Source organism: Saccostrea echinata, unplaced genomic scaffold, assembly GCF_033153115.1.
Source record: "Saccostrea echinata isolate AGI-Se365-2 ecotype Australia unplaced genomic scaffold, CSIRO_AGI_Sech_v1 ptg000076l, whole genome shotgun sequence".
Classification (NCBI taxonomy): domain Eukaryota; kingdom Metazoa; phylum Mollusca; class Bivalvia; order Ostreida; family Ostreidae; genus Saccostrea; species Saccostrea echinata.
In genome coordinates, this window is record NW_026889825.1 from 16,672 (window position 1) to 44,667 (window position 27,996).

The 27,996-nt window shown below is 33.6% G+C and overlaps 1 protein-coding gene across 2 annotated transcripts; it reads right to left on the bottom strand.

The window, feature by feature from the left end:
- Positions 1-22,726: 22,726 nt before the first annotated feature.
- On the bottom strand, positions 22,727-27,996 carry LOC133176563 (trichohyalin-like). 2 transcript variants are annotated; one of them, XM_061311679.1, is made up of 4 exons: positions 27,834-27,996; positions 27,279-27,479; positions 25,960-26,010; positions 22,727-23,304 (listed from the first exon to the last, which is right to left on the bottom strand). In XM_061311679.1, the coding sequence occupies exons 1-4, from the start codon at positions 27,991-27,993 to the stop codon at positions 22,940-22,942; spliced, it is 777 nt and encodes a 258-aa protein (XP_061167663.1). In that variant the 5' UTR covers positions 27,994-27,996; the 3' UTR covers positions 22,727-22,939. The 2 variants fall into 2 exon arrangements, with proteins under 2 accessions (XP_061167663.1, XP_061167662.1); XM_061311678.1 differs by having other exon boundaries at positions 25,951-26,010.

Sequence of the window (27,996 nt, forward strand, 5' to 3'; positions counted from 1 at the left end):
ATTTAAAAAGTGGGAAATATTTTGATAAGCAATATTGAACAAAAGTTATTCAAAATAATGTTCTAAACAATATGCAACCTTTTGATTTTTTCTAAACGTCCCCATTAAGGAGTTGAAGGGCCGGCCCCTAAATATATCCTTCGGATATATCTCGGAAACGAAAAAGAATTTTTGAATAATTCTTGAACAAAAAGTGTTCAAAATCATGAGAGCTTTAAGGTGATATCAAGGAAAAGGGTCTGACCCATTAAATAAGGGGCTGAGAGTATACAATCAATAACTCTTTAATGATCAATATTTTGTAATATATTACTGAAGCAAAATAGTACTTCTTCACACACTTTATCTAAATAACATGATGTTGATATCATATATTACGCAGTAAGGGGTCTTAAGGGGGCCAGATTGCATAATCTATGGCGCAATATATCTCGAAAAGGAAGAATATTTTGATAAACAGTATTGAAGAAAAGACGATCAAAATAATATTCTGAACAATATGCACTCTTTCAATTTTTGCTAGACGTCCCAACTTAGGACTTGAAGGGCCGGCCTTTAATATTTCTTTTGCATATACCCCGAAAACAAAAAAAGAATTTCTGAATAGTTGTTGAACAAAAAGTGTTCAAAATCATGAGTGCTTTAAGATGATATCAAGAAAAAGGGGCTGACCTCTCACATTAGAGGCCAAGAAGGGGTGAAAGTCTTTAATCTATATTCCTTTAATGATCAATATTTTGTAAAACATTATTAAAGCAAAATTGTTCGTCTTAACAATTTATTTATATCATTATATTTGAACGAAAATCTCAGTCAAATTCTTATCTCATCTCATCAAAAATCGGACGGAAGACCCACTCGTTGCTCGCAACGAGATCTCATCTAGTTATTATTATTTTTCTTCCAACCGATTTTGTGCACGCGATTTCTCAGAAACGGCTTGGCCGATTTACATCAAACTTTCAGATGTGAAAGATAGTCAACTGATCTTGATAGGTTTTTTTGTTTTTTGATGACGTCACTTCCGGTCGTGAGATATGGACGATTTTCTGATTTTCAGAGAGTAGGCTTGTCCTGGGGTGTTCTCCTGAACGAATAGAGATAAAGGGATAAGATTTTCAGTGAAGATAGAGGAAAGATTGTAGATGTGCCATTTCGCATCTATATGTGTCCAGCTCAAAAGGCGCTGAAGCTCGCCTGGGCTCGAAAAATAGGCTCACAAGCATCTCGCAAAATTTGACACGTTTTCTTTTATATCTTTTTACCTGTAAATATTTTGTTAAAACATATATAACAAAAGATGCACAAAATGACAAGACGTTTCATCTGATATCAAGAAAAAAGGGCTGATCCCTTAAATTAGGGGCTCAGAGGGGCCAAAAGTCTTTCATATATAACTTTTGAACGATCAAAGTTTTGTTTTAAATTACTGAAGCAAAAATGTTCATCTTAACGATTTGCAACTATATGTTTTAAAATTTTTATCATATATCACGTAATAAGGGGCCAGAAGGGGCCAGAATGCTAAATCTTTGACGCTTTCTATCTCGAAAAGAGAGAATATTTTGATAAGCAATACTGAACAAAAGATGGTCAGAATATTGGTTTAAACTATATGCAACATTTTAATTTTTGTAAAACTGCCCCATTAAGGACTTGAGGGGCTGGCCCCTAAATATTTCAATTCAGCATATCTCGAAAACGAAAATAAATTTCTGAATAGTTGTTGAACAAAAAATCTTCAAAATGACAAGACCTTTCATTTGATATCAAGAAAAAAGGGCTGGTCCCTCAAATTAGGGGCTCAGAGGGGCCAAAACACTTTCAAGTATAACTCTTGAACGATTAATATTTTGTTATTAATTACTGAAGCAAAAATGTTTATCTTAACGATTTGCAACTATATGTTTTAAAATTTTGATCATATGTTACGTAATAAGGGACCAAAAGGGGCCAGAATGCTAAATCATCGATGCTTTTTATCTCATAAAGGGGGAATATTTTGGTAAGCAATAGTGAACAAAAGATGTTAAGAATAATGTTCTAAACAATATGCAACCTTTCAAATTTTGCAAAACAGCCCCATTAAGGACTTGAGGGGCTGGCCCCTAAATATTTCAATTCAGCATATCTCGAAAACGAAAATAAATTTCTGAATAGTTGTTGAACGAAAAGTCTTCAAAATGACAAGACCTTTCATTTGATATTAAGAAAAAAAGGGCTGATCCCTCAAATTAGGGGCTCAGAGGGGCCAAAAGTCTTTTATGTATAACTCTTGATCGATCAATATTTTTTTATCAATTACTGAAGCAAAAATGCTCATCTTAACGATTTGCAACTATATGTTTTAAAATTTTGATCATATGTTACGTAATAAGGGACCAAAAGGGGCCAGAAGGCTAAATATTTGGCACTTTATATTTCAAAAAGGGGAAATATTTTGAAAAGCAATATTGAACAAAAATTGTTCAAAAAAATGTTCTAAACAATATCCAATCTTTCATTTTTTGCAGAACAGCCCCATTAAGGACTTGAAGGGCTGGCCCCTAAATATTTCAATTCAGCATATCTCGAAAACGAAAATAAATTTCTGAATAGGTGTTGAACAAAAAGTCTTCAAAATCATAAGACCTTTCATTTGATATCAAGAAAAAAGGGCTGATCCCTCAAATTAGGGGCTCAGAGGGGCCAAAAGTCTTTTATGTATAACTCTTGATCGATCAATATTTTGTTATCAATTACTGAAGCAAAAATGCTTATCTTAACGATTTGCAACTATATATTATAAAATTAAGATCATATGTTGCGTCATAAGGGGCCAAAAGGGGCAAGAATGCTATATATTTGACTCTTTACATCTTAACAAGAAGAGATATTTTATAAGCAATTTTGAACAAAAGATGTTCAGAATAATGTTCTGAACAATATTCATTCTTTCAATTTTTGCAAAACGGACCCATTAAGGGCTTGAAGGGTTGGCCCCTAAATATTTCTATTCGACATATCTCGAAAACGAGAAGAAACTTTTGAATAGTTGTTGAACAAAAAATGTTTAAAATCACAAGTCTTTTCATTTGATATCAAGAAAAAGGGGCTGACCTTTCAAATTAGGGGCTTAGATGGGCCAAACGACAAAATGTAATTCTTCAATGATCAAGAATTTGTTATAAATTACTGAAGCTAAAATGCTTAACGTAACAATATGCAACTATATGGTGTAGAATTTTGATTCTCTATTGCGAAATTAGGGGCCATAAGTGGCCAGAATGTTAAATCTCTTACGCTTCATATCTCGAAATGGGGAAACAATTTGAAAAGCAATATTGAACAAAAGATGTTCAAGATTATGTTATATAACTAAAAAGAATGAAATCTAAGGAGGGAAATCTTTATATCATTATGTAATCAAAATCACATCTCAACTCATCGAAAAATCGGACGGAAGACCTACTCGTTGCTCGCAACGAGATCTCATCTAGTTATTATTATTATTTTTCTTACCGATTTTGTGCACGCGAGTTCTCGGAAATGGCTGGGTCGATTTTAACCAAACTTTCAGATCTGATAGATATTCATCTGATCCTTGTCGGAAATTTTCGTCGTTGATGATGTCACTTCCGGTCGTGAGATATGGACGATTTTTTGATTTTCAGAGGGTCGGCTTGTCCTGGCAATCACTCCTAAACGACTCAAGATATTGAGCTGAGATTTTCAGTGAAGGTAGAAGAAGGATTGTAGATGTGCTTTTTTGCGTCTATATCTTCCCGGCGCAAAAGGCGCCGAAGCTCGCCTGGGCTCGAAAAATAGGCTCAAAAGCATCTCGCAAAATTTGACACGTTTTCTTTTATATCTTTATACCTGTAAATATTTTGTTAAAACATATATAACAAAAGTTGTGCAGAATGATAAGAGCTTTCATTTAATATCAAGAAAAAAGGGCTGTTTTCTCCTATTAAGGGCTCAAAGGGGCCAAAAGTCTTTTATCCATAACTCTTTAACGGTCAATATTTTGTTATGAATTACTGAAGCAAAAATGTTTATCTTAACAATTTAAAACTCCCTTTTATAAAATTGGAATCATATATTACGTAATAAGGGGCCATAAGGGGCCAGAACAATAAATCTTTGATGCTTTATATCTTGGAAAGGGAAAATATTTTGATAAGCAATATTGAACAAAATTTGTTCAGAATAATGTTCTTAACAAAATGCACCCTTTCATTTTTTGCAAAACGATCCCAGTAAGGACTTGAAGGGCTGGCCCCTCAATATTTCTTTTCTACATATCTCGGAAACGAAAAGAAACTTCTGAATAGTGGTTGAACAAAAAGTCTTCATAATAATAAGGCCTTTCTTTTGATATCAAGAAAAAGGGACTGACCTCTCAAATTAGGGGATCAAAGGGGCCAGAAGTCTTTTATCTATAACTCTTTAATGATTAATATTTTGTCATTAAGTACTGAAGCAATAATGGTCAACTTAACAATTTGTAACTATATATTATGAAATTTTCATCATGTATTGCATAATAAGGGGCCAAAAGGGGCCAGAATGATAGGTCTTTGATGCTTCATATCTCGGAAAGGGGAAATATTTTGGTAAGAAATATTGTACAAAATATCTTCAGAATAATGTTCCAAACAATATGCACCCTTTCAATTTTTGCAAAACGATCCCATAAAGGACTTGAAGGGTTGGCCCCTAAATATTTCTATTCTGCATATCTCGAAAACGAGAAGAAACTTCTGAATAGTTGTTGAACAAAAAATGTTTAAAATCACAAGTCTTCATTTGATATCAAGAAAAAGGGGCTGATCCTTCAAATTAAGGGCTCAGAGGGGCCAAAAGACTACTATATAAATCTTAAATGATCAAGAAATTGTTATCAATTACTGAAGGAAAAAATGCTTAACGTAACAAATTGCAACAATATGTTGTAAAATTTTGATTCTCTATTGTGTAAAAAGGGCCAAAATGCTAAATACTTTACACTTCGTATCTTGAAAAGGGGAAATATTTTAAAAATCAATATTGAACGAAAGATTTTCAAGATTATGTTATATAAATCAAAAGAATGAAATCTAAGGAGGGAAATCTTTATATCAATATCTTTCAACGAAAACTTAATCAAAATCACATCTCATCTCATCGCAAAATCGGACGGAAGACCTACTCGTTGCTCGCAACGAGATCTCATCTAGTTATTATTATTATTATTCTTACCGATTTTGTGCACGCGAGTTCTCGAAAATGTCTTGGCTGATTTTCATGAAACTTTCAGATCTGATAGGTATTGATCTGAACCTTATTGGAAATTTTTTTCGTTGATGACGTCACTTTCCATCTCGAGATATTTAGGATATTCTGATTTTTAGAGTGTCGGCTTGTCCTGGAAACTCCTCCGAAACGACTTAAGATATTGATTCAAGATTTTCAGTGAAGGTAGGGGAAGGTTTGTAGATTTGCAGGCAGGTGTCCAAATCTCTCTAGCGCAAAAGGCGTCGAAGCTCGGTAGGGCTCAAAAAATGTCTCAGAAACATCTCACAAAATTTCAAACCTTTTCTTTCATATCTTCACACCTGTTAAGAATTTGTTAAAACATATAGAAGAAAGGTTGTGCAGAATGTTACGACCTTTCATTTGATATCAAGAAAAAGGGGCTGATCCCTCAAATTAGGGGCTCAGAGGGGCCAAAAGTCTTTCATCTATAACTCTTTAACGATCAATAATTTGTAATACATTACTGAAGCAAAGATGCTTATCTTAACGATTTACAACAATATATGATAAGATTCTGATCATATGTTACGTAATAAGGGGTCACAAGAGGCCAGAATGCTAAATCTTTGATGCTTTATATCTCGAAAAGGGGGAATATTTTGATAAGCAATACTGAACAAAAGATGGTCAGAATAATGTTCTAAACAATATGCACCCTTTCAATTTTTGTCAAACAGCCCCATTAAGGACTTGGAGGGCTGGCCAATAAATAATTCAATTCAGCATATCTCCATACCGAAAAGAAATCTCTGAATAGTTGTTGAACAAAAAGTCTTTAAAATCACAAGATCTTTCAATTGGTATCAAGAAAAAGGGGCTGACCCCTCAAATTAGGGGCTCAGAGGGGCCAAAATTCTTTCATCTATAACTCTTTAACGATCAATAATTTGTAATACATTACTGAAGCAAAGATGCTTATCTTAACGATTTACAACAATATATGATAAGATTCTGATCATATGTTACGTAATAAGGGGTCACAAGGGGCCAGAATGCTAAGTCTTTGACGCTTTATATCTCGAAAAGGGAGAATATTTTGATAAGCAATACTGAACAAAAGATGGTCAGAATAATGTTCTAAACAATATGCACCCTTTCAATTTTTGTCAAACAGCCCCATTAAGGACTTAGAGGGGTGGCCCCTAAATATTTCCATTCAGCATATCTCCACAACGAAAAGAAATCTCTGAATAGTTGTTGAACAAAAAGTCTTCAAAATCACAAGATCTTTCAATTGGTATCAAGAAAAAGGGGCTGACCCCTCAAATTAGGGGCTGAGAGGGGCCAAAATTCTTTCATCTATAACTCTTTAACGATCAATAATTTGTAATACATTACTGAAGCAAAGATGCTTATCTTAACGATTTACAACAATATATGATAAGATTCTGATCATATGTTACGTAATAAGGGGTCACAAGGGGCCAGAATGCTAAATCTTTGATGCTTTATATCTCGAAAAGGGAGAATATTTTGATAAGCAATACTGAACAAAAGATGGTCAGAATAATGTTCTAAATAATATGCACCCTTTCAATTCTTATTAAACGGCCCCATTAAGGACTTGGAGGGTTGGCCCCTAAATATTTCCATTCAGCATATCTCCACAACGAAAAGAAATCTCTGAATAGTTGTTGAACAAAGTCTTCAAAATCACAAGATCTTTCAATTGGTATCAAGAAAAAGGGGCTGATCCCTCAAATTAGGGGCTGAGAGGGGCCAAAAGTCTTTCATCTATAACTCTTTAACGATCAATAATTTGTAATATATTACTGAAGCAAAGATGCTTATCTTAACGATTTACAACAATATATGATAAGATTCTGATCATATGTTACGTAATAAGGGGTCACAAGGGGCCAGAATGCTAAGTCTTTGACGCTTTATATCTCGAAAAGGGAGAATATTTTGATAAGCAATACTGAACAAAAGATGGTCAGAATAATGTTCTAAACAATATGCACCCTTTCAATTTTTGTCAAACAGCCCCATTAAGGACTTAGAGGGGTGGCCCCTAAATATTTCCATTCAGTATATCTCCACAACGAAAAGAAATCTCTGAATAGTTGTTGAACAAAAAGTCTTCAAAATCACAAGATCTTTCAATTGGTATCAAGAAAAAGGGGCTGACCCCTCAAATTAGGGGCTCAGAGGGGCCAAAATTCTTTCATTTATAACTCTTTAACGATCAATAATTTGTAATATATTACTGAAGCAAAGATGCTTATCTTAACGATTTACAACAATATATGATAAGATTCTGATCATATGTTACGTAATAAGGGGTCACAAGGGGCCAGAATGCTAAGTCTTTGACGCTTTATATCTCGAAAAGGGAGAATATTTTGATAAGCAATACTGAACAAAAGATGGTCAGAATAATGTTCTGAACAATATGCACCCTTTCAATTTTTGTCAAACAGCCCCATTAAGGACTTAGAGGGGTGGCCCCTAAATATTTCCATTCAGTATATCTCCACAACGAAAAGAAATCTCTGAATAGTTGTTGAACAAAAAGTCTTTAAAATTACAAGACTTCTCATTTGATATCAAGAAAAAAGGGCTGATCCCCTAAATTAGGGGCTGAGAGGGGCCAAAAGTCTTTTATGTATAACTCTTGAACGATCAATATTTTGTAATACATTACTGAAGCAAAGATGCTTATCTTAACGATTTACAACAATATATGATAAGATTCTGATCATATGTTACGTAATAAGGGGTCACAAGGGGCCAGAATGCTAAATCTTTGATGCTTTATATCTCGAAAAGGGGGAATATTTTGATAAGCAATACTGAACAAAAGATGGTCAGAATAATGTTCTAAATAATATGCTCCCTTTCAATTCTTATTAAACGGCCCCATTAAGGACTTGGAGGGTTGGCCCCTAAATATTTCCATTCAGCATATCTCCACAACGAAAAGAAATCTCTGAATAGTTGTTGAACAAAAAGTCTTTAAAATCACAAGATCTTTCAATTGGTATCAAGAAAAAGGGGCTGACCCCTCAAATTAGGGGCTCAGAGGGGCCAAAATTCTTTCATTTATAACTCTTTAACGATCAATAATTTGTAATACATTACTGAAGCAAAGATGCTTATCTTAACGATTTACAACAATATATGATAAGATTCTGATCATATGTTACGTAATAAGGGGTCACAAGGGGCCAGAATGCTAAGTCTTTGACGCTTTATATCTCGAAAAGGGGGATTATTTTGATAACCAATGCTGTACAAAAGATGGTCAGAATAATGTTCTAAACAATATGCACCCTTTCAATTTTTGTCAAACAGCCCCATTAAGGACTTGGAGGGCTGGCCAATAAATATTTCAATTCAGCATATCTCCATACCGAAAAGAAATCTCTGAATAGTTGTTGAACAAAAAGTCTTCAAAATCACAAGACCTTTCATTTGATATCAAGGAAAAGGGGCTGACCCTTCAAATTAGGGGCTCAGAGGGGCCAAAAGCCTGTCATATATAGTTCTTTGATAATGTTATATAAATCAAAAAAATGAAATCTAATTAGGGAAGTCTATATATTATTATCTTTTAACAAAGATCATAGTCAAAATCATATCTCATCTTATCGAAAAATCGGACGGAAGACCTACTCGTTGCTCGCAACGAGATCTCATCTAGTTAAGGTCTTCCGTCTCCAACGGAAGACCTTATTGTTTTCGTTCGGTTTCTTTTTCCCTATTATTATTATTATTATTATTATTATTATTCTTTTTTTTTCTTACCGATTTTGTGCACGCGAGTTCTCGGAAACGACTCGGTCGATTTTCATGAAACTTTCAGATCTGATAGATATTGATCTGAACCTTATTGGAAATTTTTTATATTGATGACGTCACTTCCGGTCGTGAGATATAGACAATTATCTGATTTTCAGAGGGTCGGCTTGTCCTGGTAATCACTCCAAAACGAATAAAGATATTGAGTTGAGATTTTCAGTGAAGGTAGAGGAGGGATTGTAGATATGCTTTTTTGCGTCCATATCTTTCCAGCGCAAAAGGCGCCAAAGCTCGCCTGGGCTCGAAAAATAGGCTCACAAGCATCTCGCAAAATTTGACAAGTTTTCTATCATATCTTTATACCTGTAAATATTTTGTTAAAACATATATAACAAAAGTTGTGCAGAATGATAAGTGCTTTCATTTGATATCAAGATAAAGGGGCTGACCCCTCAAGTAAGGGGCTCAGAGGGGCCAAAAGTCTTTCATCTATAACTTTTTAACGATCAATATTTTGTTATACATTACTGAAGCAAAAATGTTTATCTTAACAATTTACAACAATATATGATAAGATTCTGATCATATGTTACGTAATAAGGGGTCACAAGGGGCCAGAATGCTAAATCTTTGACGCTTTATATCTCGAAAAGGGGGAATATTTTGATAACAATACTGAACAAAAGATGGTCAGAATAATGTTCTAAACAATATGCACCCTTTCAATTTTTGTCAATCGGCCCCATTAAGGACTTGGAGGGGTGGCCCCTAAATATTTCCATTCAGCATATCTCCACAACGAAAAGAAATCTCTGTATAGTTGTTGAACAAAAAGTCTTCAAATTCTCGAGACCTTTCATTTGATATCAAGAACAGGGGGCTGACCCTTCAAATTAGGGGCTCAGAGGGGCCAAAAGTCTTTCATCTATAACTCTTTAACGATCAATAATCTGTAACACATCACTGAAGCAAAGATGTTTATCTTAACGTTTTACAACAATATATGATAAGATTCTGATCATATGTTACGTAATAAGGGGTCACAAGGGGCCAGAATGCTAAATCTTTGACGCTTTATATCTCGAAAAGGGGGAATATTTTGATATGCAATGCTGAACAAAAGATGGTCAGAATAATGTTCTAAACAATGTGCACCCTTTCAGTTTTTGTCAAACGGCCCCATTAAGGACTTGGAGGGGTGGCCCCTAAATATTTCCATTCAGCATATCTCCACAACGAAAAGAAATATCTGTATAGTTGTTGAACAAAAAGTCTTCAAATTCTCGAGACCTTTCATTTGATATCAAGAACAGGGGGCTGACCCTTCAAATTAGGGGCTCAGAGGGGCCAAAAGCAATTCATCGATAGCTCTTTGATAATGTATATAAAATCAAAGGATTGAAATCTAATTAGGGAAGTCTATATATATTATTATCTTTTAACAAAGATCATGGTCAAAATCATATCTCATCTTATCGAAAAATCGGACGGAAGACCTACTCGTTGCTCGCAACGAGATCTCATCTAGTTATTATTAGGGTCTTCCGTCTTCAGCGGAAGACCCTTCTATTATTCTTAGGTTTCTTTTTTACCTTTATTATTATTATTAGGGTCTTCCGTCTTCTGCGGAAGACCCTTCTATTATTCTATTGTTGATTTTTCACTTTTCTTCTTATTATTATTATTATTATTCTTTTTTTTTTCCTTACCGATTTTGTGCAGAAGATTTCTCGGAGATCGCTCGATCGATTTGCTTCAAATTTTCAGGGTTAATGCGTTGCTATCTGAAGTTTATAACAACGCTTCAGTTTTTGAGAAATCACTTCCGGTCGGAAGTTATCGCCCTTTGATCGATTTTTTGATAGACCTTGTGTCTGCACAAAAACTCAAGAACGACAAATGCTAGAGTGCTGAAACTTTCAGTGGTGATAGAGGACATGTTCTAGTTGTGCACCTTGGTTTTCAAATTTTCCGGAAGTGCGAAGTATGGAAGCTCGGTAGGGGTCAAAATTTAGGAGGTGATTTATGAGTGAATTTTAGAGACATTTCTTATAATAACATTTTAAATAAAAGTATTTTGTTAAAACATATTGAACAAAAAGTCTTTAAAATCACAAGACCTTTTATTTGATATCAAGAAAAAGGGGCTGACCCCTCAAATTAGGGGCTCAGAGTGGCCAAAAGTCTTTCATCTATAACTCTTTAATGATCAATATTTTGTTATAAATTACTGAAGCAAAAATGTTTATCTTAACGCTTTGCAACTATATATTATAAAATTTTGATCATATGTTACGTAATAAGGGGCCATAAGGGGCCAGAATGCTAAATCTTTGACACTTTATATCTCGAAAAGGGGAAATATTTTGATAAGCAATATTGAACAAAAGATGTTCAGAATAATCTTTTAAAGAATGTACACGCTTTTAATTTTCGCAAGACATCCCCATTAAGGACTTGGAGGGCTGGCCCCTAAATATTGTTATTCTATATATCTCTTAAACGAAAGAAAATTTCTGAATAGTTGTTGAACAAAAAGTCTTCAAAATCACAAGACCTTTCATTTGATATCAAGAAAAAGGGGCCGACCCCTCAAATTAGGGGCCTGGAAGGGCCAAAAATCTTTCATCTATAACTCTTTAATGATCAATATTTTGTTATAAATTACTGAAGCAAAAATGTTTATCTTAACATTCCGCACACTATATTTTATAAAATTTTGATCATATGTTACGTAATAAGGGGCCATAAGGGGCCAGAATGCTAAATCTTTGACACTTTATATCTCGAAAAGGAGAAATATTTTGATAAGCAATATTGAACAAAAGATGTTTAGAATAATGTTCTAAACAATATACACTCTTTTAATTTTTGCAAGACATCCCCATTAAGGACTTGGAGGGCTGGCCCCTAAATATTGTTATTCTATATATCTCTTAAACGAAAGGAAATTTCTGAATAGTTGTTGAACAAAAAGTCTTCAAAATCACAAGACCTTTCATTTGATATCAAGAAAAAGGGGCCGACCCCTCAAATTAGGGGCCTTTAAGGGCCAAAAATCTTTCATCTATAACTCTTTAATGATCAATATTTTGTGATAAATTACTGAAGCAAAAATGTTTATCTTAACATTCCGCACACTATATATTATAAAATTTTGATCATATGTTACGTAATAAGGGGCCATAAGGGGCCAGAATGCTAAATCTTTGACACTTTATATCTCGAAAAGGAGAAATATTTTGATAAGCAATATTGAACAAAAGATGTTCAGAATAATGTTCTAAACAATATACACCCTTTTAATTTTTGCAAGACATCCCCATTAAGGACTTGGAGGGCTGGCCCCTAAATATTGTTATTCTATATATCTCTTAAACGAAAGGAAATTTCTGAATAGTTGTTGAATAAAAAGTCCTCAAAATCACAAGACCTTTCATTTGATATCAAGAAAAAGGGGCTGACCCCTCAAACTAGGGGCTCAGAAGGGCCAAAAGTCTTTTATCTATAACTCTTTAATGATCAATATTTTGTTATAAATTACTGAAGCAAAAATGTTCATCTTAACATTCTGCAAGTATATATTATAAAATTTTGATTTAATGTTACGTAATAAGGGGCCATAAGGGGCCAGAATGCTAAATCTTTGACACTTTGTATCTCAAAAAGGAGAAATATTTTGATAAGCAATATTGAACAAAAGATGTTCAGAGTAATGTTCTAAACAATATACACCCTTTTAATTTTTGCAAGACATCCCCATTAAGGACTTGGAGGGCTGGCCCCTGAATATTGTTATTCTATATATCTCTTAAACGAAAGGAAATTTCTGAATAGTTGTTGAACAAAAAGTCCTCAAAATCACAAGACCTTTTATTTGATATCAAGAAAAAGGGGCTGGCCCCTCAAATTAGGGGCTCAGAAGGGCCAAAGGCTTTTAACTATAACTTTTTAATGATCAATATTTTGCTATAAATTACTGAAGCAAAAATGTTCATATTAATATTTTGCAGCTATATATTGTAAAGTTTGGATCATATGTTACGTAATAAGGGACCTTAATGGGCCAGAATGCTAAATCTTTGACACTTTATGTCTCGAAAAGGGGAAATATTTTGATAAGCAATATTGAACAAAAGATGATCAGAATAATGTTTTTAACAATATGCATCCTTTAATTTTTTATAGACGAATATCTCAGTCAAGATCTTGACGAATCTTATCCAAAATCAGACGGAAGACCCACTCGTTGCTCGCAACGAGAACCATCTAGTTATTATTATTATTATTCTTTTTTCTCCTTACAAAATTTGTGCAGAGGATTTCTCGGAGATGGCTCGTTCGATTTCATTCAAATTTTCAAGGTAGATGCATTGACATCTGAAGTTAATTCCGGCAAGTCTGTTAGGGGATATTTACTTCCGGTCGAGAGTTATCGCCCTTTTATTAAAATTCAGAGCACCTCCTTGTCTGCGATGGAACACAAAAACGGCTTAAGCTAGAGCGCTGAAAATTTCAGTGATGATAGAGGACATGTTGCCATATTGCACCTGGGTTAAGAAATTTTCCGGAAGTGCCTAGTATGGAAGCTCGGTAGGGGTCGAAATTTAGGATACGAATCATGAGTGAATTTTTGAGACATTTTGTATCATATCTTTTAAAGTATAATTATTTTGTTAAAACATGTTGAACAATATTTGTGCAGAATAAAAAGATCTGTAACATGATATCAAGAAAAAAGGGCTGACTCATCACATTAGGGGCCAATAGGGGCCGAAAGTCTTTAATCGATAACTCTTAAACAAGCAATATTTTTGTATACATTACTGAAGCAAAATTATTTATCTTAACAAACTACAACTATATATTATGAATTTTACGTCATATGTTACATAAATAAGGGCCACAAGGGGCCAGAATGCTTAATCTTTGAAGCTTTATATCTCGAAAAGGGGAAACATTTTGAAAAGTAATATTGAACAAAAGTTGCTTAGAATGATGATCTGAACAATGTGCATCCTTTGAATTTTTCCTAAACAGCCCCTATAAGGACTTAAAGGGACGGCCCCTAAATATTTCAAGTCTACATATCTCGAAAACGAAACGAAACTTCTGAATAGTTGTTGAACAAAAAGTCTTCAGAATTACAAGACCTTTCAAGTGATATCAAGAAAAAGGGGCTAACCCCTCAAATTAGGGGCTCAGAGGGGCCAAAAGTCTTTCATCTATAACTCCTTAATGTTAAATATTTTGATATTAATTATTGAAGCAAAAATGTTCATCTTCACAATCTGCAACTTTATATCATAAAATTTTCTTCAAATATTACGTAATTAGGGGCCACAAGGGGCCAGAATGCTTAATCTTTGAAGCTTTATATCTCGAAAAGGGGAAACATTTTGAACAGCAATATTGAACAAAAGTTGTTTAGAATGATGATCTGAACAATGTGCATCCTTTGAATTTTTCCTAATCAGCCCCTATAAGGACTTCAAGGGACGGCCCCTAAATATTTCAAGTCTACATATCTCGAAAACGAAACGAAACTTCTGAATAGTTGTTGAACAAAAAGTCTTCAGAATTACAAGACCTTTCAAGTGATATCAAGAAAAAGGGGCTGACCCCTCAAATTAGGGGCTTAGAGGGGCCAAAAGTCTTTCATCTATAACTCCTTAACGTTAATATTTTGATATTAAATATTGAAGCAAAAATGTTCATCTTTACAATCTGCAACTATATATCTTAAAATTTTCTTCAAATATTACGTAATTAGGGGCCATAAGGGGCCAGAATGCTTAATCTTTGAAGCTTTATATCTCGAAAAGGGGAAACATTTTGAAAAGCAATATTGAACAAAAGTTGTTTAGAATAATGATCTCAACAATGTGCATCCTTTGTATTTTCCCTAAACAGCCCCTATAAGGACTTAAAGGGATGGCCCTAAATATTTCAATTCTGCATATCTCGAAAACTGAATAGTTGTTGAACGAAAATTCTTCAGAATTACAAGACCTTTCATGTGATATCAAGACCCCTCAAATTAGGGGCTCAGAGGGGCTAAAAGTCTTTCATCTATAACCCTTTTACAGTAATGTTCATCTTCACGATCTGCTACTATAAATATTTTAAAATCTTCATCAAATATTGCGTTTTCTGGTGCAATAATGATCAAAATTTTGTTAAACATAACTGAAGCAAATTGTACGTTTTCACTATTCATATATTTATGAACGAAAATCTCAGTCAAATTCGTATCTCATCTTATCAAAAATCGGACGGAAGACCCACTCGTTGCTCGCAACGAGATCGCATCTAGTTATTATTCTTTTTTTTTTCCTTACCGATTTTGTGCAGAAGATTTCTCGGAGATCGCTCGATCGATTTGCTTCAAATTTTCAGGGTTAATGCGTTGCTATCTGAAGTTTATAACAACGCTTCAGTTTTTTAGAAATCACTTCCGGTCGGAAGTTATCGCCCTTTGATCGATTTTTTGATAGACCTTGTGTCTGCACAAAAACTCAAGAACGACAAATGCTAGAGTGCTGAAACTTTCAGTGGTGATAGAGGACATGTTCTAGTTGTGCACCTTGGTTTTCAAATTTTCCGGAAGTGCGAAGTATGGAAGCTCGGTAGGGGTCAAAATTTAGGAGGTGATTTATGAGTGAATTTTAGAGACATTTCTTATAATAACATTTTAAATAAAAGTATTTTGTTAAAACATATTGAACAAAAAGTCTTTAAAATCACAAGACCTTTTATTTGATATCAAGAAAAAGGGGCTGACCCCTCAAATTAGGGGCTCAGAGTGGCCAAAAGTCTTTCATCTATAACTCTTTAATGATCAATATTTTGTTATAAATTACTGAAGCAAAAATGTTTATCTTAACGCTTTGCAACTATATATTATAAAATTTTGATCATATGTTACGTAATAAGGGGCCATAAGGGGCCAGAATGCTAAATCTTTGACACTTTATATCTCGAAAAGAGGAAATATTTTGATAAGCAATATTGAACAAAAGATGTTTAGAATAATGTTCTTAACAATATACACTCTTTTAATTTTTGCAAGACATCCCCATTAAGGACTTGGAGGGCTGGCCCCTAAATATTGTTATTCTAGATATCTTTTAAACTAAAGAAAATTTCTGAATAGTTGTTGAACAAAAAGTCTTCAAAATCACAAACCGTTCATTTGATATCAAGAAAAAGGGGAAGACCCCTCAAATTAGGGGCTCAGAGGGGCCAAAAGTCTTTCATCTTTAATTTTTATGATCAATATTTTGTGATAAATTACTGAAGCAAAAATGTTCATCTTAACATTCTATAACTATATATTATAAAACTTTGATCATATGTTCAAAATAATGGGCCAAAATGGGCCAGATTGCCAAATCTTTGACACCTCGAACAAGGGGAAATATTTTGATAAACAATATTGAACAAAAGATGTTCAGAATAATGTTTTAAACAATATGCATCCTTTCACTTTTTATAGACGAATATCTCAGTCAAGGTCTTGACTAATCTTATCCAAAATCAGACGGAAGACCCACTCGTTGCTCGCAACGAGAACCATCTAGTTATTATTATTATTATTCTTATTATTATTTTTTTGACTTTCTAATTTTGTGCACGCGATTTCTCGGAGACTATTGGGTGGATTGGCATGAAATTTGCAGGGAAAACGTGTCGAAGGCTGAATTTATTTTATCCGAGAGTAAATTCCATTAATCACATCCGGTGCCAAGTTATGGACCATTTCCTGATTTTAAAATGAAATTTTGTCCAGAGATAATCTCAAGAACGGCTAAAGATATCAATGTGAAACTTTTAGGAATTATAGATCATGATAAATTCTAGCCGGGACGTGACTTTTCGTTCGTCGTCGGTACTTCCGGTCGTTACTGGATGCGAATTTAAAAATTCGAATTTTCTAACTTTTTTGTTCTTCAATATTTTTCTTTTATATTAGTAGGGTTAATAGATGCCTTTCCAAAAAGGCTTAATATATAATTTGTTTAAAAATTGATAAATCCAAACTCTAGATATTCGCATTTTAAAATTTGAAGCGGGTCCAAAATGGCGGCTGTCTTCGCAAACTCCGACGAGCAGGTCGGCACTCGGAGATCCTCGGTTGGATCGTTCCTCGCACACTAACTTCGGACGTCAATGGTGTTCTACCATGTTGCTGATACAGTCATGTGATCTTATATGAAATTCCTCCAAATGTTATACCTTTGAAGTTAGTTTCAAGCATGCCCAACACTATGTTTTGCTTTCAAAGACTACTTACATGATGCTGTGATCCAAGGAAGAATTAGACAAGAGAAAAAAATGTTTGAAGAACGTTATGCAAAGTAAAATAGAAAATGAGTTACAAGGCAGTTTCCGGCGGAGAAATGTAATCGATATGATGCATATTTCTCCACCAATCACTTCCGAGGTTTGTATGGAGCGTAGCGGAGTCAGTCGAGGATTGCCGATTGGCAGGTTGGAGTTTACGGAGACATCCGAGCGTCTTGTTGAACGAAACTACCATAAGGATCAATGAAATATGAATGAATTGTTGGATCTTTCAGGTTATGAAATGGATAATCTGTCATTGAAAACATAAATAATCTGACCTCCAAATGCAATAAAATGAGTAATTTGCACGGTACATACAATAATATATATGAGAATGGAGACCATTCAATAGAACATACATTTCAAAGAAAAGGCGCGAAGATTTACTCGTGACGTAATGTATCGTGACTCTTCGTTCATAGTAGAAAAATGTTTTGTTGTAGAAGTGCAGAAAAAGATTAGACGGATACGTTTGTATAAAATACAGGTAATATGGAATTGCATGGAATAAAAAAGTTGAATACACAAAGAATAAAGGAAGTAAACAGTATCATCAGTTCATCAGTAATAGATTATTTGTTATTGTTTAAACTCAAGTAACAAATTCCGATGTGAATCTGCTTGCACAAAATTTGGCTAGCTAGCTCTCATTTTATAATTCCGCATTATATAAAAAAAACTTTTAACCTCCCTGACGCTCGTTACTTCAGGCAATGATACAAAATAAACATTGATGATGGCTGGTAAAATTGCGCTGGTGTAGTGTCTTCCATATTGAATATTCACGAAGGCGATCTGGGTTTAATCCCGAATTTGTTTGCTTAAATTTACGTTTTCAACTTTATAAATGATGTTGAGTGTTTTTGTTTTGTTTTGTTTTGTTTTTGTTAGAGATGATAGAACATGATTTCTAGATTGGCGAAGGGACCTTTTCATGCGTCGTCGTTAGTTCGGGTCGCTTCCGGAAGTGAATTTAAAAAATCAAATTTTTCAACTTCAATATTTTTCTGTATTATTTGTAGGGTTAAGAGAGCCTCCTTTCAAAATACTAAATATATAATTTGTTTTCGAATTGATAAATCCAAACTCTTGATATTTGTCAATTTCACTTTGAAGTGGGAGTTGAAATGGCGTAATGATTAGCACATTGGATTCTCACGCTGACGACCAGGGTTAAATCTCCAGAGTGTCACTTTTTCAGCTTGAATTTACATTTTTATTTTCAAAATCGGACGGAAGACCTCTCATTGCTCGCAATGAGTTTCTAGTTATTATTATTATTATTATTTTTCTTCCTGGGTACTTTTTTGTCCGTGAGTGATCTCCGAAACTACACATCCGATTGAGGTGAAACCTTTTTAGGGTTACTAGGCATGTTATGTAGATTTGCGGAACGAAGGTCATTTTGCGCGCGCGTGCGCGTGCAATGCTTAAAATGACCAATATACTTGAAATAGCTGTAACTTTTATATTTTTTGATGAAATGCTTTGATACTCAGAATATAAGGATATATTAAAAGTATGAACAAGATGACATGGTCAACATGCACATGCATGCACGTACGCGCACGCGCAAAGCGTCAAATGACCAATTTACTTGATATAGTTGTAACTTTGAAACTTTTTGATGAAATGCTTTGATACTCAAAATATTTGTATGTATTTAAAGTGTAGACAAGGCGACATGATCAACATGCACATGCATGCATATGCATGCACGTGCGCGCGCGTGCAATGTGTTAAATGACCAATTTACTTAATATAGCCGTACTTTTTATATTTTTTGATGAAAAGCTTTGATATTAAAAATATACAGATATATTAAAAGTGAAGACAAGATGATGTGGCCATCATGCACATGCATGCACATGCGCGCGCGTGCAATGTGTTTAATGACCAATATACTTAATATAGCCGTAACTTTTATATTTTTTTATGAAAAGCTTTGATACTAAGAATAAACAGACATATCATAAGTGTAGACAAAATGGCATGGTCATTATGAACATGCATACAGGTGCGCATGCGCGCAATGCTAAGATGACCAATATACTTGATATAGCCTGAACTTATATATTTTTTTATGAAATGTTTTGATACTGAGAATATAAAGATGCATTTATAGTACAGACGGAATGATGTTGTCAACCTGCACATGCATGCACGTGCGCGCGCGTGAAATGCGTTAAATGACCAATATATTTAATTGCCTTATTTAATGAAGCTTACAGGAAATAAGACACCAAAAGGGAGTTGGGGAGCGTTTGGGGAACATCTGTAACGGTCCCCGTTACAATTAATACTAGTTTTTTTTTGTTGTTGACAAAATTGTGTTCATGTTAATTACTTCTAGCTTATTTCTTTTGGTCACATTGTTATACATCCCACGTCTTCCGATCTATAAGAAAAATAATTTTATTCCCTATGAATTTCATTGCATCGACGTCCGTTAAGAGCTTTATGTGGTAAGCAAAATCAGAACTAATGTCTACATTGTGATGGTAAATTTGTTCGATTGGAAAATGTGTTTCTTAAAAAAATAAATAAATAAATAAAAATAAGGGAATCCCTTCTCTCTGTCGCCTTTCTTACAAATTTTCTATTATTAAGCTACAAGTCATGATACTTGACTAAAAGGTTGTTTTTTTAAGTACTACTTGACATATAACGGACGTGTGATATTGATCTTTTAAAGTGAAGCAAAATAAATGATAAATATTTTAAAAAATCAAAAAGAGACCAGGCAGAGTTGCAACCGCGATGTCTCCGATTAAGTGTTTATTCCTGGATTCCAATTTACATTTAGTACCATCTTGAAACAGGTATTAATTTTCCTTATTGGACCAGCTTAAAAAAATTGTTTGTTTGCCCTCTCCCGACCGACTAAAAAAGCTCCGACTCAAAACATTTTTAACCTGCAGGAAACGATGATTTTTCTGTCTTTTTATTCCTGAATTTTCTCATTCCGTCAATATGCATGTTAGAAAAGCCCCGACTCAAAACATTTTTTTTACCTGCAGGAAACGATGATTTTTCTGTCTTTTTATTCCTGAATTTTCTCATTCCGTCAATATGCATGTTGAAATTTTTTAAAAACTTACCCCCACCTACCTACCGGCCTAATTCCTTTACCTTGAGTCGGGAGAGGGCAAACATCAAACATTATTTTAAAAGATGGCCTTGTAATTATTGTTACATAAATTACTCATGCATCACATGCTGGTGTACTTTTTTCTTTCAGTTTTGATTTGTTATTCAAACCGTTTTTCCCCATTCACCAGTTTTCCCGGACTTCCCGTGTGATCTTTCTGAGAGCTTGGTAAAAGTGAAGAATACAATGCCAATTTCTGCTTTTTTTCAAAAATCGTTTTAGCAAGTCTTAGATTTGGAAAAAAAGAGTAAATGGTAACTTTAATTGTATGAATCACACTGTTTTCAATGTAATTCTTTCTGTTTTTTTTTTTTTTTTACAAGTTTTACATCTTTGGTAATACCCTGAACCTTGAATTGTATCCTAATAAATTAGATTTAATTAATTATAGACTTTTATTATCACATGCAATGACAAAAACAGTCAATATAATTTTCCCCATTTTATTTTTTTACATAAAAGCAGTCTCAAGAAGTGCAATAATAAACAGGAGTACAAAAAACAAAGCAAAGCAAATAAGAAAAAGCAATCATAACTTTAACTCTGTTACATGTAGTAATAGTACAATGTAATGAGCTATTGACTTCTCACATTACAGTAACCTGGTTGAAGGAAATTTTAAAATCTCACATTGAAAGGATTATTTTCCTAGTTAGGAATACTAAAAAACTATCAATTTTAATAATTTAGAAGAATCCCTGCTTTTTTAAGGTCCAATGTAAAAATTGATAGATTAACGGTGTGGTTGTTGTGATTTGAATTTTCTAAATGAGAGTAACACGTATGGTATATATAGCACTATACAAGTTGCTCTAAGTTTTGTGCATCGTTTACATACTTATCATCAAAATTTACAATTGGATATAACCTTGATTCTCTCTTTTAGTCAATGTCTATAACTTCCAGTCAATGTCTATAACTTCTAGTCAATGTCTATAACTTCAAATTTGTTCCGATTTAAACTTTGTTCAGGCTTATTTACATTTACTTAATAAATCACAACAATAGCTGAAGGACAGATGCTACAAACATTTTTTTCACCAAAATTTATGTAAAATAACAACTAAATCTATTTTATAAAAGTAAAATGAATACGTTTAGCCGCGTAAAGTTTCAATTTTCATCAAAAGTTTTTCAATAACGTCCTATATAGTATAATCGTTGATAAATTTATGAGTAGTGGCAAAAAGAAGAAATTTGAACATCATAAAATTCTATAATTTCCTCATATTTTCCAAGATTTGATGCATCATGTATAACCAAAATACGTCTAAACTATATACAAATCCAGGCATCCAATTTTTTGTTTATAGCATGTGTTCTTGATTTTAGGTATGTCACTCGTCAGTTTTTAAGAAAAGTTCAGTCAGAAACTCTAACTCAAAACTAATTATTACAATTCAATTTTTATAACATATCTGAATTAATCAATGCAAATTATACAACATTCAATTTAAAAACTGCACACAAAGTCATAAAGAAGCAAGATTTTTGGGGGACTATTTCTTGCGGTCGAAGGATATTTAGAAGAAAATACTTCAATATCTACACATTTGTTAAATTTAATCTCTTGGAACTTTATCCCCAAATATTTTTACTTGGAGATTATTTTCCGTTATAATATGCTATGAATATTAAATATAGGTTTCAATTTATACTTTAAGAACACATTTTACACATTCCTTCAACAAACTTTGGCAAGTAATGAAGATATATTTTTTTTAAAAAGTCAACTAGTTGTTATGTGGTAAATTTTGTATTTGCTGCCCACCGGTAAATTCAAAATTTACATGATAAAATGCCGAAGTTCAAAAAGCGTTATGCATATACATGTACATAAGAATAGTCTATTTAAAAATTTAAAAAAAGAAACTGTCGACCAGCAACCCAAAAACTATTTAAAAAGACATTTTTTAACCAAATCACAAACAAAACACATGTCATTTTGATTTCTTTAAAAAAATATGTTCGTATACGTGTATGCCTGCATACTAATTGTATATTTAAAAATGTATATACATTTAATAATTGAAGAGCCCTAACTGTAAACAAATAAATTTAATAAATTGGATATATAGATGTGATAGTTCATACATGTATGTTTTCTTGTAAATAATTGATACATGTACGAAGTAGATACAATTTTTATCAAATCCTAAAGGAAAAAAAAACAAATAAAGATGTAACTTAAATCCAGATGAATAAATTTCTACTAAATACAATAGAAATACTGCTTATCAATGAGTTCAGCTTGTTGTACAAAACCAAAATTAAATGAAAATAGCACTCATATAAAATGCAATCTTAGATATATCTCAAAACTTTTCTCTACGTTAGATTATTTTCTCTCCTCTGTCATGTTTTTACAGTACTTCTTACAATCTCCTGAAATGTGATGAAAAAACTTTGAACTTTTTAATTAGCTTCTTTCTCGCTCAGCATCAAACCTCTGCTTAGCAATAACTGCATTTGCCCAAAGCACTCTTGTATTCTCTTTATCATTCTGCTCTGCATTTGTATTTCTTTCTCTTTTCCCTCCAATAACCTTATTTTCTCTCTCTCCTTTTCTTCCAGCATTCTATCCTTATCTTTCAGCTTTCTATCCTTATCTTTCAGCATTCTATCCTTATCTTTCAGCATTCTATCCTTTTCCTCCAGCATTCTATCCTTATCTTTAATAATTTGATCTTTCTCATGCAGCTGGATATTTTTTCGTTGCAATTCTTCGTTTCCTTCCTCAATTTGCATATCTTTAATTGCTACTTCTTGTTCCAATTTGACTGAAAATAATATATAATTATATAAAGCATCACTTGTTTTAAATGACTTTTGTGCGTACGTATATTTACACTTCATTCCGTTCAAACATCAGTCCGGAATCAAACTCCAATGGAATATGATAGTTGAAACCAAAATGTCTAATGTAGCGCGTTTATTTATACATCCTTTTATACATGTATATACACATGTATAAAATTCTATTTTGCAATACTGAATACCTCTAGAGGCATTGTCAAAAATCATGGTAGCAGAACGAAATGCTTTGATCTGTAACTCATCAACATAGACAATAAGCTTATATACGCAAGCGTCTAGAAAAAAGTCAAGAAAATCAAGAGACAGACTTACTGACAGACAGACAGACAGGCAGGCGGAAAAAATACCTCCTCAGGTTTAACTTATGAAATTACATGGATATCAAGTCTACGAACAATCTGCCGCCCCTTTATAAGCAGATCTATTTTTATATTCATATGAAGCAGAATTTATTCAAAAACTTTTACATGAAAAGAGGAAGTCTCCTGCTGTGGTCATCAGTTCGACATTTAGATATATCGATGACGTTATTTATTCTTATTTGTATAAGATCTACTTTAAATATAATCAGTTGTTCCTTGCCAAAAAATTACTCAACTTATCCATGAATTTCTTTGAAATTTACATTTGAAAGCCTCGGTTTATACAGTCTCCTCCAAAGGAACTGTTCCACAATGCGATTCGAACCCGTGATGTGATGATCTACTCCTTACACTACGACTCTCGAGCAAACGTTCTAACCACTGCGTCACGCGGACAAAACCCTTATTTATGTAACAATATGCCAATATCACCTGCCTATAAAGTTCGTCTCCCAGTTCATTCAATACGCAAGAGCATGCTCTACATATTAACAATTTTTTAAAATGAGGCAAGCTATTGACAAATAAGTTGATGATACAAGAATATCAAGAGTCCCGTTTAAAATCAACAATTTGTAAATTCTATGGTTGATTCAGTGACCTTGTTAGCAAGTACAATCTATCGTTAAGTCGAAAGTTGACTGACGTTTTCATACAAATTGAATTGGTATGATTGATTGATTCATTTGATTGTATGTTGTTTTACCTCCAATTCGAGAATTTTTAACTCATAGAGAGACGTCACCATATACTGGTGAAGGGCTTCAAATTTTGACCTTTACTCGGCACTCAGATCAGGGCCATTGAGCAGTGAGGGATCTTTATCGTGCCAAAAAAATTCTAAAACAAGGCAAACTTTTGACAGAGAAGTTGATGTTACAATGGTAGCTACAATCTCGTTTGAAGTAAATATTTTGTAAATTCTATGGCCGATACAATGACCTTGTTTGCAAATACAGTCTCTCGTTAGGCCGAATGTTGACCGACGTCTTTCATGTAAATTGTTGGGCCATTATTTTCATACTAAACTGACTACCGATTTTTTCCCATTTATTCGAACATGACAAAGAGCACAGGACGGGTAAGACCGGTCGACAGGGGATGCTTACGACACCAGGGCATCTGATCTCACCTCTGATGTTTGTAGAGGTCCGTATTTGCGCTGCTCTCTATTTGCATTGTTTCAGTGGACTTTTGAGCAGAATTACTTTTCTTATTTTTATATTTCATTCAAGTGAATTAAACATATAGTAATTAATCATTTAGACACTACCAAGTCGTTTAGGCACAAGATTTGAATACATACATTTTAATAGAAATTGCAATTTGTAACTGATTAACGTGTTACTCGGTCGGAAAGATGGTTATCGGTTGGAAACTCTGTAATCGGTTAGTCTTATAAAAATTAAAATATGTATAAATTTGAATGCAATTTCCTTAAATTTCAATAAAAATCTCTAAAAGTTGAAAAGTTAGCATTTTTAACCTAAATGTTTAAGCTGATTTAGGGATATTAAAGGCTATCCGGGTTGAGATTGTGAATTAGTCAGTTTGTGAAGTGTTAATTTTTGTTTAACACCCTGTGTAGCCCGCGTGGCGCAGTGGTTAGAGCATTTGTTCTAGGGTCACATAGTAAGGAGTTGATCCTTACGTCACGAGTTCGAATCCCACTGTGGGACGTGGAGACCGGTCCTTCGAAAGAGACTGAATAAACCGAGGTCCCGTGTTGCAGTAGTTGTTGGCACGAATAAGATTCCTCACTGCTCAATAGCCCTGATTGCCGAATATAAGTCTAAATGTGCAGCCCTCCAGCGGCAAGTGATGGCGTCTTCGTATGAGTGAAAAATTCTCGAGAGGGACTTTAAACAGCAAACCCCTCCCCCCTCAAAAAATTAACACCATGTCGTTACCCAGCCTGAAGTGTATTTCTTTGATTAAATCACATCTGAGTCCTATGTACTGATTATAATGTGTATAGAACCCCGATTATCCTTTGCGATTATGTATTAAATTATATTTTAAAGAAAAAGTCCACTTTAATGGTTCTAGTTAAAGTTCATTAATTATGACTTTTTATCCGTTAAACGCGTGATATAAGCGAAATTGATCTTCTATTATTAGTATCTCATAAAAATATGCTACGATGAAGCTACTTATATCTTTAAATGTTTTTTTCCGTTATCATAGCATACAAAAAAGGAACACGGAAGAATTTAATTAAATAGGAATAAGGAAGGAAGTATTTACCTATATTACCTTTCAGAGTGTTGAACAAATCTTCGAATTCTTCTGGCGAGGGTCGATATCCTGTAAATTTACGAAGCAATGAATTAAAAAAACGATTGCCTTAAAGCTATCACTTATCTAAGCCATTCTTCCATTCTGTGACAAATCATTTCTTTAACTATACATGTATACATGTAGTATGATTATTTAACAAGGAAAGGCATATGGTCTGGGTAATATCCCACTTAGAATAGTCACTGTTTTTAAACGAGAAAAAAAACCCACCCACGCTTTAACTTGCAATGCAAAGATAAAAACCACACTATGCTTTCATTACTTTTAATTCCACAACATCTCGAAAAAGGTGAGAGATATTTATACGATATTCTGAGATCTAATTAAAAAAAACATGAAATATGTAATTTCAAAGTCTGATGGTAAAATCCACCTAAACATAGAACTGTATTGACCCAAATTTTATAGAACGGAGCATTCTGACCAGGCCTTTTGTGACTTAAAATTCATTTAAATGAGAAGAAAAACAAACCTTTAAATTCAAATATTTAAACATTTAAATCTGACCAATAGGTACCTGTATAAAATAAATAAAGAAAAATGTAATTTCTATCCCTACAAACAGCAATACTAAACATTTTCACCTTCTTTTAATAATAAAAACCTCGTTTAAAGTCAACATTTCGTAGATTCTATGTTCGTTATAATGATCCTATTAACAACTACAATCTTTCTTTGGGTCGTACATGTATTTTGACTGGCATTTTTCATACCAAATGTTAGGCCTTTGTTTTTAGACTAAATTTGACTACGGAATATTCCTTCTGTCTGATCCACACATAGGGCTCATGGCGGGTGTCACCTGTCGAAAGGGAATGCTTACTCATCCTAGGCACCTGATCCTACCTCTGGAATTTCCGGGGAATCATGATTTGTATTCTTTGTAGGTGTTTTGAGGTTGATCACTGTTCGTTATCTTCCCCCTTTTCAGATACATTAATTAGTAAACATGTATTGCCCATGATTACTCTGCAATTTAAACACTTTAGAAACAAAATAAATAAGTGAAATGGTAGAATCACCAATTACTGAACGTTTGAAAGGGATCTTTAGAATATGAACAGGATTTATAGCACACTGATAATTATGTAATTGGACCAATGGACGGTTGTTTAGACAATTTCTTTTATCAATGCATTGACAATATACGCATATACATATATGTAAGATCGCTTTTGAATACCGGAAGAAAAGGGCTTCTTATCTATAATGTGAAATTCTCCTGAATTATCAGGTTTATATACATAATTATCTGAGAATTCAATCCAAAATACCTCTTTTGTCCTCGCACTCCTTCACTATTCTGTCCAAGTTCTCTTGTGGGTGTCCATTCCTCTCAGACAAGATTTGTTGAAGCTCCTCCATCGAATAATCAACAGGAAGACCATTTGGGTTCAGCCGCCCTTTCTTTCTCATTATCTCAATATGTTGTATTGCACCAAACAGTTTCGTTGCTTTCCTGTGACTTTCTTCCCCTGTAGGTTTAACATGAATCAAAATTAAAACCTAGAGAATATAACTGAATGGCATTAGGAAATAGTTCTCTTTAGACGAAAAAATCTGTAAACTGTAATTGATGGAACAGCACTTTTTTTCAAATGTTTGAGATTTTTTTATTTTAAAATTATCACTTTCATATGACATACGCATGCAACCTTGAACCTTATTTTGATTTATTTGATAATTTATGAAAGATATATAAAATTGCTAATATCTGCACTATAAACAGTTGCAGATAAACATGTAAGGTTATGATATCTAATAATTTTTAAAGTAAATTTTTACTTGTACTTTAAATATAAGAAAGTTTTGTGAATATGATTACAAACCTTCCAAAATCCTGTAAATGTATTTGATAGCTGTCATCATATCTGATGCAGACAGAGGGGTTTTATACCATTCCATATACTTCCTTTGAACAATTCTCACATAGTCCTTGTCGATTTCCCTGGGGATAAAACCCCTCATCTCCTCCTGTACGCTTGACATTGT